This window comes from Bombina bombina, chromosome 4 (assembly GCF_027579735.1).
Source record: "Bombina bombina isolate aBomBom1 chromosome 4, aBomBom1.pri, whole genome shotgun sequence".
NCBI classification, from domain to species: domain Eukaryota; kingdom Metazoa; phylum Chordata; class Amphibia; order Anura; family Bombinatoridae; genus Bombina; species Bombina bombina.
Window position 1 is genome coordinate 191267557 of NC_069502.1, and position 12938 is coordinate 191280494.

Consider the following 12938-nt stretch of genomic DNA (forward strand, 5'->3'; position numbering starts at 1 on the left):
AGCGCAAAAGAGGGGGGGAGAGAGAGAGTGCAAAAGTGGGGGGGAGAGAGCTCAAAAGAGGGGGGATAGAGAGAGCGCAAAAGAGGGGGGGAGAGAGCGAGCACAAAAGAGGGGGGATAGAGAGAGCGCAAAAGAGGGGGGGATAGAGAGAGCGCAAAAGAGGGGGGAGAGAGAGCGCAAAAGAGAGGGGGAGAGATAGCGCAAAAGAGAGGGGGGAGAGAGAGCGCAAAAGAGAGGGGGAGAGAGAGCGCAAAAGAAAGGGGGGAGAGAGAGAGCGCAAAAGAGAGGGGGGAGAGAGAGAGCGCAAAAGAGAGGGGGAGAGAGAGAGCGCAAAAGAGAGGGGGGAGAGAGAGCGTGCCAAAGAGAGGGGGAGAGAGAGAGCGCAAAAGAGAGGGGGAGAGAGAGCGCAAAAGAGAGGGGGGAGAGAGAGAGCGCAAAAGAGGGGGAGAGAGAGAGCGCAAAAGAGAGGGGGGAGAGAGATCTCAAAAGAGAGGGGGAGAGAGAGCAAAAGAGAGGGTCAGGGAGAGAGCGCAAGGGGTGGGACCGCTGTACCCTGCAAAAAATGGCCCGTGTGAGCGGGCTTTAGGACTAGTAGATAATAAACAGTCACAGTCATGTGATCAGGGGACTGGAAGAAGGTTCCTAGATACAAGGTAATCACAGAGGAAAAAAGTATATTAATATAACAGTTGTTTGTGCAAAACTGGGGAATGGGTAATAAAGGGATTATCTATCTTTTAAAAAAATAACAATTCTATGGTAGACTGTCCCTTTAAAACTAAAAACATACCTACCTGTGAAATAAAACCTAAGCTAGCTACTATATAACTAATAGTTATATTGTAGCTAGCTTAGGTTTTATTTTTATTTCACAGGTAAGTTTGTATTTTTTAACTAGGTAGGCTAGTTAGTAAATACTTATTAACTATTTACTAACTACCTAGTTAAAATAAATGCAAACTTACCTGTGAAATAAAACCTTAGCTGCCTTACACTAAAAACTAACATTACCAAAAATAAAAAACCTACCATTACAAAAAAAAACTACCATTACAAAAAATAACAAACAAAATTATCCAAAACAAAAATAAAATTCATATTCTAATACCCTTTAAAAAAATAATAACCCACCCCAAAATAAAAAACCCTAATCTATAATAAATTTTTTGTGTGCCCATAAAAGGGCCTTTAGTAGGCCATTGCCCTAAGGATATCAGCTCTTTTTCTACAAAAGAAAAACAAACACCCCCTAACAGTATACAAAATCCCACTCCCCAAAACCACAAAATAAAAATAAAGTAAAACCTAATCTACCTATTGCCCTGAAAAGGGCATTTGTATGGGCATTGCCCTTAAAAGGGCATTCAGCTCTTTTGCTACCCATTAAAAATAAAAAAATGGCTATTCTAAAAAGAAAAACCCACCCCAAAACGAAAAAAAAAATTACACAAAATAACAAACAAATTATCCAAAATAATAACAATTATTCCTATTCTAATACCCATTTAAAAAAAGAAAAACAAACACCCCAAAATAAAAAACCTAATCTATAATAAACTGCCAATAGCTCTTAAAAGGACCTTTAATAGGGCTTTGCCCTAAGTTAAACAGCTCTTTTACCTGAAAAAAAAATAGACTCACTAACATTACAAACCCCCACCCCCCAAAACCCACAAAATAAATAAAAAAACTATCTAAAAAACAAACAAACAATCTACCCATTGCCATGAAAAGGGCATTAGTATGGGCATTGCCCTTAAAAGGGCATTTAGCTCTTTTGCATTGCCTTAAAAGGGCATTTAGCTCTTTTAAGAAAAGCCCAAACCCTAACTAAAAAAAAAAACACCCAAAAAACCTTAAGAAAATGTAACACTAACCCCTCTTTAGGTATTTACAGTTGCTGAAGTCCCGCTTGAAGGATCTTCATCCCGGAGGCTCCATCTTCATCCAGACGGCATCTTCATCCAGGTGGCTCCATCTTCATCCATCGCGGGACTGGCATCTTCTTCATCCCTGCGGAGGCGGAGGTCCAAGGCGGAAGTCCAGGCGAAGGTCCAAGGCGGAGGTCAAATCAGCCAATAGGATTCAAGCAACTCTCATTCTATTGGCTGATTCAAATAAGCCAATAGAATGAGAGCTGCTTAAATCCTATTGGCTGATTTGAACAGCCAATAGGATTTTAGCAGCCCTAATTCCTATTGACTGATTCGAAATTTTCAGCCAATAGGAATGCAATGGTACCCCAGTATAAAAGGGGTACCTTGCATTTCAATCCTCAGTGTACGGCGGACGATCGCATAAAGAGGACCTCCACATAGGATCGATGGACCTTCGCCTGGACCTTTGCCTGGACCTCCGCCTTGGACCTCTGCCAGGACCTCCGCCTTGGACCTTTACCTAGACCTCCGCCTCTGCACATAGCCGCTCTGCCTCCACAGGGATGAAGAAGATGCCGGTCCCGCAATGGATGAAGATGGAGCCGCCCGGATGTAGATGCTGCCTGGATGAAGATGGAGCCGCCGGGATGAAGATCCTTCAAGCGGGATTTCAGCAACTGTGAGTACCTAAAGAGTCTTTAGTGTTAGGTTTTTTTAAGGTTTTTTGGGTGGGTTTTTTTTTTTAGATTAGGGGTTGGGCATTTCTTAAAAGAGCTAAATGCCCTTTTCAGGGCAATGAAAAAGAGCTAAATGCCCTTTTAAGGACAATGCCCATACAAATGCCCTTTTCAGGGCAATGGGTAGCTTAGGTTTTTGTTAGACTTAGGTTTTTTATTTTGGGGGCTTGGTTGGGTGGTGGGTTTTATTGTTGGGGGGGTCTTTGTTTTGTTTTTTACAGGTAAAAGAGCTGTTTAACTTAGGGCAATGGTCTACAAAAGGCCCTTTTAAGGGCCATTGGTAGTTTATTGTAGGCTAAGGTTTCTTTTTATTTTGAGTGGGCTTTTTTATTTTTATAGGGCTTTAAGATTAGGTGTAATTGTTTTTTATTTTTGATAATTTCGTTTGTTATTGTTCGTAATTTAGGTTTGTTATTTTTTGTAATTTAATCTTTTATTTTTTGTAAATACTTTGTAAATTTTAGAGTAGTGTTAGGATTTTTTTTAATGTGTAATATAGTTTATTTAATTGGTTTTTAGTTTAATTTTAGTTTAATAGTTATATAAGTTTAATTGCTAGTTTGAACTTATTATTTTTAATTTGACAGGTAAGTTTTAATTTAATTTAAGATAGGGAAATTATAATTGTAATATAAAGTTAGGGGGGCATTAGGTTTAGGGGTTACTATTTTAAATTAGTTTATTGTGATGTGGGGGGCTTTCGGTTTAGGGGTTAATAGGTTTATTTAGTATATTAAGTTGTGGGGCTTTCGGTTTAGGGGTTAATAGGTTTATTATAGTGGCGGCGGTGGCGGGGAGCGGTGGAATAGGGGTTAATAAATTTAGCATAGTGGGGACGATGTGGGCGGACGGCAGATTAGGGGTTAATGATATTTAAACAGTGTGATGCGGGAGGGTGGTGGTTTAGGGGTTAAAAACTTTATTATAGTGGGGGCGATGTCGGGTAGCGGCGGAATAGGGGTTAAAAAAATGTATTAGTGGCGGCGATGTTGGGAGCGGCAGATTAGGGGTAAATAAGCTTAATATAGTGTTTTGCAATGGGGGGGTTATTTAACAGTTTTGTGGCGTAAAACTCATAACTACTGCTCTCTGATTGTGAAATAGATCTTGTCGGTAAAGGGTGTAATGCAAGGTTTTTAGCCTCACCGCAAAACTCATAATGGCTGCACTATGGAAGTCCCATAAAAAAAAGTAATTTTTACGTGAAATTACTATTTTTCAGCGTTAAAACGCGAACGCAAAACTTGTAATCTAGGTGATAGAAAGTTATCTTGCACAAACTGCCAATTTTTTCCAATCTTTGTAATTCATAGCTATGAACTGTTACCTCCTAAATAATAATCACTAGATAAAGACTTCTTTCTATGGTTACTTTTTATTGGAATGGCTGTTCTTGGTTATCTGAAACTCTCTTAATTACATTATGAGCTCAACTATTCTCTGCTACTAAGAATGTCATACTTAATGTCCACTTTCTGAGAGCACAATTTTTGAGAGTTGTAAGAAACAACATGAATCCTGCCAACAAGGAACATCAACTTGATAAAATAGCAAAACACTTTATTCAGAGGGGTTTGGATCCAGCTCTTATAAAAATAAATAAAATGGGGCTGCACATACTGTAAATCACAGTTGGATTGCCTGAAAGGAGAGACACAAAAACCAGACCATAAAAGAAGACTATTACGACAACATTTGCACCCGATAAAAGGAAGATGAGCAGCTATGTGAGGGATCATTTGTACATCCTCAAGTCTGATCAGTCATTACCCTTTGGTTAATATGAAGCACCTATGATTTGATATAAAAGGGGACAATCACTGAAGAAAACATGGTTTAAGTTCTCAAAAATGGGCTCATTCAAATGTCCGAGCTGTACCACCTACAACTCTTTGTTGCAGGGATAAACATTCTGAAATGCACATACCAATAGGAAATTTCATATCAAGCATTATCTTGCATGCCTAACTACATCTGTTGTGTATTTGTTAAATTGTACATGTGAAAAATGTTATGTCGTGCACGTATGGCCACTCATCGGTCAGCCATTCAGAGTGCCATTAAAACCAAAAAGAGTGAACAGCCGGTTGCAAGGCATTTTTAAGAACAAGGCCATACTGTTAGTGACTTAATATTTGTCCTTATTGATCATGCACCCCTTTTTTAAAAGGGGGGGTTGACATAAATGCCTTTTGCAACTTGAGTTCAGGTGGATTTTTAAACTAAGTACAATTCACCGCTATGGTTTAAATAGCCAGGTTGATTTGGATTGTTTTTGAAAATTGTTATTAACGTCTATATGAGATTTATTGCTTGTTACTGAACTTGTTTTTAATATGTTGTATGGCCTCTGGTGCTGGAGCAAGGTGGTGTAACAGTGAGAAGGGGTGTTAGGAATTCACTTAAACTTAGCTCTTAAATAGCACTAGTGAGTCTATAGCACCAGTGAGAGTATATGCATATATCTAGACAACATCATAAAAGATTTCAAGGTTATATGTACACTTAATTAGTACTGATGTATACAGTGTGGCTGTAATGTTTTGTATGGACTCTTGTACCCAGGTAATATTATGCAACAGTGAGTTGGAATGTTAGGAATTGACTTAAAACATAGCAACAGATAGGTTACAGGTATATATCTAGGCCACATTAGAAAAGCTATAAACACTAAATTAGTGCTGATGTATGCACAGACTCATATTTGGATTGACAGGAATATTGGAATGTTGTCCGCAGATTCTGATTGGTGCAGCATGCCAGATCCTAATGTCTGGTGTAATGAGATTTTTGCCCTCTTTTCTAAAGATATGTGTGCAACTGGATAGCGTGTATACCCCCCATTGATAGGAGAGTTGGCATCTCTTATGTAACCACAAACAATAGATATGGTATAAAGAAAGTCAACCCTTAATTTATAGAGACTGGTCCCACTTTGCTTTATGTGTACTTGTAACAAAGCCAGGTTAGTTAGAACTGGCAAATTAGGTCTAAGTAACGGAATGCTTACGATATCAATCCTTAGTTATATAGAGACATTCATTTACATATTTGAGATTTGCAGTGCATTAGCTGTTTGAAATTCGCTCTTAGATAGCTATACCATGAGTTGCCTTACAAAGCCCAGGGGGTCAATATATTAAATGCCGGGCGAACATGATTCGCTGGAGCAAATGATGTCCACTCTGCATCGCTAAATGCTGACAGCATACACTGTCAGCATTTAACATTGCACAAGCATTTCTTGTGAAATGCTTGTGCAATGCCACCCTCTGCACATTCGCGGCCAATTGGCCGCTAGCAGGGGGTATCGATTGGGATGATAGCAGTCCTCTACCTAAAAGGTGACAGAGAATTTAAGCAGCAGCTGCTTCTTAACTTCTGTTTCCGGCAAGCCGGAAACTACGGGGTAGATAGTAGCATCCACTGCTTATTAAATCTACCCCTAAGTCTCTATTTTGGTCTACAGCTGACTCCATGTGGGGGTTTTTTGTGTGTTTTTTGTGTTTGTTGGTTTTTTAAACAATAAAACCTTCATTCATTCTGGCTTATTCCACAGAAATGTACAATTAATTAATACGTGTGTGGAGGACAAATTACAATATATGAATATTTCACAATATTTTAATATATATAAAACAAAAGTTAAAGGGGTATAAGCATTCACTGGATTATAAAAGGCTTAAAACATAGCATTTATTAAAAAAATACATCATTTTTCAGGGTGTGTGTGTGTAATATACTTTATTTTATTATGTTATACATGTATAGCAATAACACTTTATTTCAGGTCTCCAGTCGTTCTATTCATTAAGGGCACACTAAAAAGAATGTTGGTTTCATTAACACTCTCTGGTAAATCTCTTTTACCACTGACTATATTAAATTGCTCGTTATTATCAGTGCACGGTTGCAATATGGATATCGCACCCTGCCCTATTAACAACGCTCCACTTGTAATCTAGGCCATTATGGTTTAATTATGCTCATTTTTAATTCTGTATACAATTAGGACTTTCAAAAAAAATGAAAATTCTGTGTATGTCTTCTCTTCGTTGGTATCTACAACCTTTCGAGGTCTTTGATCTATTTTAGTATACAATAAATATATTTAATTTTTATTTCCTTTAGGTATAGAAAATGATGAAGAAATAAAACAATTGGATGAAGAGATCAAGGAGTTAAATGAATCTAATTCACAGATGGAATCAGATATGATTAAACTGAGAACTCAGGTAACAGTTTTGTAAAGACCCTTCTGAAATATTCTTAATTTATTGTGCTTACAAAAAAGATGAGCAATTGAATTTGAACTGTAAAGCGATTTCCAAATGATGTGAATCTTTGAGATGCCAATAACATTTCTTTGGAAGAAAAACAATAATGGCAGAAAAAATATTCTCATACTCACCCATACTTCATGCATGCTCAAATCATGATTCTCAAGAGAAGTTCCCCTTTTTGTTGAGGGGCAAACTTCACTTGCAGTTAAGTTGGCCACATAAAATAACATTAGTATATTAAACTAGAATGGTATACCTGATACATAAAATTATCTGAAATCATTGTCATCTATCCATTTACAAAAGCCAGCACTAATTATGCTTTGCGAAGTGCATGTGCATGACATGTCCAAGTTACCTCATTATGTGACAAAGATTGGCGCATCTGTACTTTTGTAAATACCGTTTTCTGTGGCCACAGGATCATGTTGGCTGCATGGTATTCATCAACCAAAACATCAGTTGAAAATTATTTAAAAATCTGGTAAAATTGTACATGGGGGTAAGGGTGAGGATGAGAACTGGTTAATTATAATTTTCTTACAAAGTGTTACATTCAATTGTGTGGCACTATTTAAATAAAAAAAACATATATTTAGTAATTATGTTTTGGAACTATTGTTAACATTTCCAGTAAATAAATAAAACATCCTTTGTTGAATTTTCCCGAATCTAAAAACTTGGGATGCTATGATACAAATGTAGATTGATGTTTTTGTTTGTTTTGTAGATTTTAGTAATTATGATCTTACTATAAAAGAGGTGGAACTAAAACACACACATTATTTAGGATTTGCTGAAATGACTTATCAGTTTTTTTTTTATCTAACCCACTACTAAGCAATTTTATTTTAAGTGTAAAAGTTAGACTAGCCAAATGGCTATTCTTACAAGTCATCTAGCTTTCCCAAGGATTTGCCTTGTCATGCACATGCATTATCTATTCATTTGAATCAGTTCCACCTCTTTTGCCTCATTCTCTGCCCCCTTTTCAGCTTTTGCTCCCTCCCACTAGGTACTGGACGAGCGTCCTGTTGCTTGCCAAGAACCCTGTGTTGATGAATACCAATTTCATGTAAGTTACACGGGAGGGGAGGTTGTGTGGTTTTTCCATGTAACTTACACGAAATTCAGCCTTTGAAGGATAAAAGTTGTTCATAAATAGGACTTGATTTTTTCCACATGATTATATTTGTTACCACAGAGAGGATATACATTTTTACTAGATTATTACTTTCATTTGGTTCAGCACAAGGTATGTAACTATATATTTAATTTTAAAAGTAAAAATTAAATATTAAAATACTACTTTTAATTAGTGGATTTCAAAATTAAATTTCATTCAACACATCTTATATTTTTTAAATTGCATCAAATAATAAACATGAAATGTTAACGGGATAGGTTTATTTAAAGAAAAAAACATATAAGGCTGATTTATCAACTAATAGGAAGAACTCAAGAAACAAAAATAATAAAATAAACTACTTTTAAAAATGCTTATTAAATAACAAGAGATAAAACAGAATATGAAGTCTTTTTTAAACATCATCAATATATAGTTCTGTTATTGATCATTTTCCCTTATGATAAGGTAATACAATAATACTAGTTAAATTGAGGCAACCTCATTAATATCAATAATAAATTCAATCAAGAGAATATAAATTAACTTGTGTTTGGTTAATGACTTTTAATGTTAGGTGACAGAGCAAAATGGTGACTATCACAGACATGTTGTTATCTGTTATAAGATTTTCCATAGATTTTAGTGATGTAATGGCAGCCCCCACTCCAATTGTGGTATTCTGATATATATACTGTATATATTAGACATGTGCGTTTTGATTCGTTCTGAATTTGTTAAATTCAGAGATTCTGATCGATTTGAATTTCTGAATTACGGTAGTACCAAATCTACCGAATAAATCCGAATTAGTTTGGATTTATTCGTTACATTTGGATGGCCATGGATTATACTAGTTTTGTACAGTATATTAGGTTATATCACTCTGCTATGCGTTACACCTAATATATACTGTGCATAATACTAGTCTAATACACAGCACATCCCACCTAACACATACCGAAATTCTGAATTTCCAAATCGAACCAAACCAAATCCAGCCAAATTTATTCAAATCCAAATTAATCCGAAATGAATTCATTCAAATTTTTCCGAATTCGAATCGATCTGAACCTAAACAAATTTTTCGGCCATGCACAAGCCTAGTATATATTAGCCTATGTCTAAATATTTATTTTAAAAAAAAATAGTAATTTTATAAAGGCAAATTTCAGAATAGGGTATCAATACATAGCTATGGCATAATCACTCATTTCATTTTGCTTTGCTAAACATATAGGGCATTATTTTAGCAAAATAGCCCATAGTCATTTACTTTCCAATTAAGATTATGCAAGAACATATGTTTACCAATATCATGTATACATGTTTAGCCACTGAAATATTACACTGAGCGTACATAAATCACTTCAGGCTTTCACATATATTATAATATATTTTTTTATCTATTTGAATTTTCAAAAAGTATGTTCATGTTTATTAACTTTCTTAGCTACACATCACATTCAACTACATTGAGCTATACTTATTATTTAGAAAAGTGTGCTTTTCATCAACAATCTTACTTGTTGCACTTATGTATACATTTTAGATTACCACAATGGAGAGTAACCTGAAGACAATAGAAGAAGAGAACAAAGTAATTGAACAGCAAAATGAGTCACTCCTTCATGAGCTGGCTAACCTAAGTCAGTCTTTAATTCATAGTCTAGCTAATATCCAGCTACCCCATATGGTAAGTAACAGCATCAGTTAACAGCTTATTTTATACCTGTGTTTTATGTTTACAGTTCATGTATAACATGGTTTATACTGCCTCTTTTTCCTTGGATTTTACTTATTGTACTTATAGTACCATCAGAATTTTCAGGTCTGTGGTTGGCATATTGTAAAACACATGTTTGTAGGAGTTGGTTAGCGTTTTAAAGGGACAGTCTACACCAGAATGTTTATTGTTTTAAAAGATAGATAATCCCTTTATTACCCATTCCCCAATTTTGCGTATCCAACACAGTTATATTAATATACTTTTAACCTCTGTGATTATCTTGTATCTAAGCCTCTGCAAACTGCCCCTTTATTTCAGTTCTTTTGACAGACTTGCAGTTTAGCCAAACAGTGCCTGCTCTCAGATAATTTGCGTGCATGAGCACAGTGTTATCTATATGAAATACATGAACTAACACCCTCTAGTGGTGAAAAACTGTTAAAATGCATTCTGAAAAGAGGTGGCCTTCAAGGTCTAAGAAATTAGCATATGAACCTCCTAGGTTAAGCTTCCAAATAAGAATACCAAGAGAACAAAGCCAAATTGGTGATAAAAGTAAATTGGAAAATTGTTTAAAATGACATGCTCTATCTGAATCATGAAAGTTTATTTTGGCCTAGACTGTCCCTTTAAGTTCACCTCAAAGAAAATTGTCCTCCAAACCTTAATTTATTTCTTAGCGTTAACCTTAAAACTATATATCTTCAGTAATGCTGAAGTGAATACCCACAACATAGGTGACATTTTAAAGATGAGGTAATGAGAAATCTTATGTCAGCAGTGCCATAACAGCACAATATGGTTTAGTTCATGTGTTTAAAAAAATAATAATATATAAATATATATATATATATATGTATATATATATATATATATATATATATATATATATATATATATATATATATATATATATATATATATATATATATTAGAGCTCTATTTTTTAACTGGTTCACATACAACATTGTAAACATTTCGCCAATTAATATGGTTAATGTCAACACCACTTATGAATAAAATGCACAAATGCATCAGATTATGTAGCAAGTAAAAACACAACCACACATGCACATAAACACACACTATTTTTTTTTCTTCTCATGATAACTTCCCTTTTCATAAACCCTTTTCCCTATTTATGCTTTTGGATAAATAATTATTTAGCAAGCCTAAAATTGACTTTCAGTTATCTGGTGCATCAAGTGATTTAATTTTTTTGGTTCCTATTCATTTTTAATAGTTTTCCAAACAGAACCTTCTGAAACTAACACAAAACAGAAGGCCAACTACTAACATATGAGCACCTGCAAATTGTTTTTGATATGCAGTAAATTATTCACGTAAAAAAAGAATTCAGTTCATATTAAAGGGACAGTCAACACCAGAATTTGTGTTGTTTAAAAAGATAGATAATCCCTTTATTACCCCCTTCCCCGGTTTTGTATAACCAACACATTTATAATAATACACGTTTTACCTCTGTAATTACCTTGTATCTATGTCTCTGCAAACTGTCCCCTTATTTCAGTTCTTTTGACAGACTTGCATTTAAGCCAATTAGTGCTGACTCCAAGATAACTTTATGTGCGTGAGGACAATGTTATCTATATGACACACATGAACTAACGCCCTTTAGTTGTGAAAAAAATACATTCAGATTAGAAGCGGCCTCCAAGGTAGAGCATATGAGCCTACCTAGGCTTAACTTTTTAACTGAGAATACCAAGAGAACAAAGCAAAACTGGTGATAAAAGTTAATTGGAAAGTTGTTTAAAATTGCATGCCCTATTTGAATCATGAAAGTATATTTTGGACTTGACTGTCCCTTTAAGACCTTAAAGAAAAAGTAGAATCTTATAGTGTAACATTTTATCACAATGTTTAAATATGGTGCTCCAGAGAATGACAAGTGGCTGAATGTCTTAAAAATAAAAATATTTTTTTCTAAATACTGGAAGGAAATAATCACACATACACAATACAAATACGTTGGTTGCTCATGTAACAACTTAATTTTTTTCTCTGGGAAATCCATGAAGTTACATAGATAAACTGAGTTTCTCTCTCGTTTTCAGGATGTTTCTGGAATTTCCCATTGAGCATAACCAGCCATCCACAATTTGAAATATATTATATTGTGAGTTGATGATATATGTTCACTAAAAAAACAAAAAACTACCAGCGAAAACTTGTACATAATATTTTGTATTTTGTAGGATCCAATCAACGAACAAAATTTTGACGCTTACGTGACCACTTTGACGGACATGTACACAAATCAAGATCGTTATCAGAGTCCGGAAAATAAGGCATTACTGGAAAATATAAAGCAAGCTGTGCGAGGAATACAAGTTTGAACAGCTGCTGTCATGGTGAAGGTTTTGCTCGAACATAATAAGGATGCCTCTTGTTTTCTGCTGCTGTAATTTAACAGAAAAGTGTTATATATTTATTTCATTTTGAAAAAGTGTTATGCTACAAGACTTCATAATGATTTTATGTCTTGCTTTAAAAAAAAAAATAGTAACTGCTGAATAGTTTTTGAATACATTCACATTTTGTACGTTTTCATATAAGCTGACATTGTGTGATATGCCATGTAATGTTTATAGCTGCTAATGTATGCACATTTTTTGAGGTAAATATATTTCTGAAAAGGTAAGCTGATAAAAAGAATCAGAGTGTAGATTTTTTTATGCTTCATGATTGATGTTTTAGTATTTTGAACTGGAGAAGACAAAATCAGCTCTGAACAATATTGCCGCCGGCAGCCATTTTCTTGACACTTCACTGGGCCTCACGTTGGTGTTTTTTTTTTTTTTTTTTTTAAAGTTTGAAAGAAAAAGGGACACACGTGGCACGCATATTGCGTCACAGCAAGAATTTATGTGAAAATGGTTTATTTTTTAACAATACCTAAAATAAAGGCTGAGACGTTTGGTTACTGAAGTCAATTTGTGGCTGGGGCAATAAAATGAGTTTTTTAACTCTATGGAAAAGACTCTTGATAGTTGTAAAATAAACAAAACAATGCTTTGCTGTTCAATAACATCAAGCTATGAACACTTGCGTGGAGAATTAATTCAGCTTAAAATAAGCACTTTTTTTCATTGATAACTAAGCATTACATGATCTGAATATGGAAACTTCCATTGTTACAGGAACTATGCCAGAAGCAGACAA

General features: G+C 35.0%; 1 protein-coding gene across 1 annotated transcript in view; it reads left to right on the forward strand.

Moving 5' to 3' along the window:
- The window catches only part of MYT1L (myelin transcription factor 1 like), a 396825-nt gene extending 384713 nt beyond the window's left edge, over positions 1-12112 (forward strand). The window contains exons 18-20 of the mRNA XM_053708950.1: positions 6746-6849; positions 9576-9719; positions 11972-12112. Coding sequence (XP_053564925.1) covers positions 6746-6849; positions 9576-9719; positions 11972-12112 — 389 coding nt within the window. The remainder of the gene's footprint in view (positions 1-6745; positions 6850-9575; positions 9720-11971) is intronic.
- Positions 12113-12938: the final 826 nt, after the last annotated feature.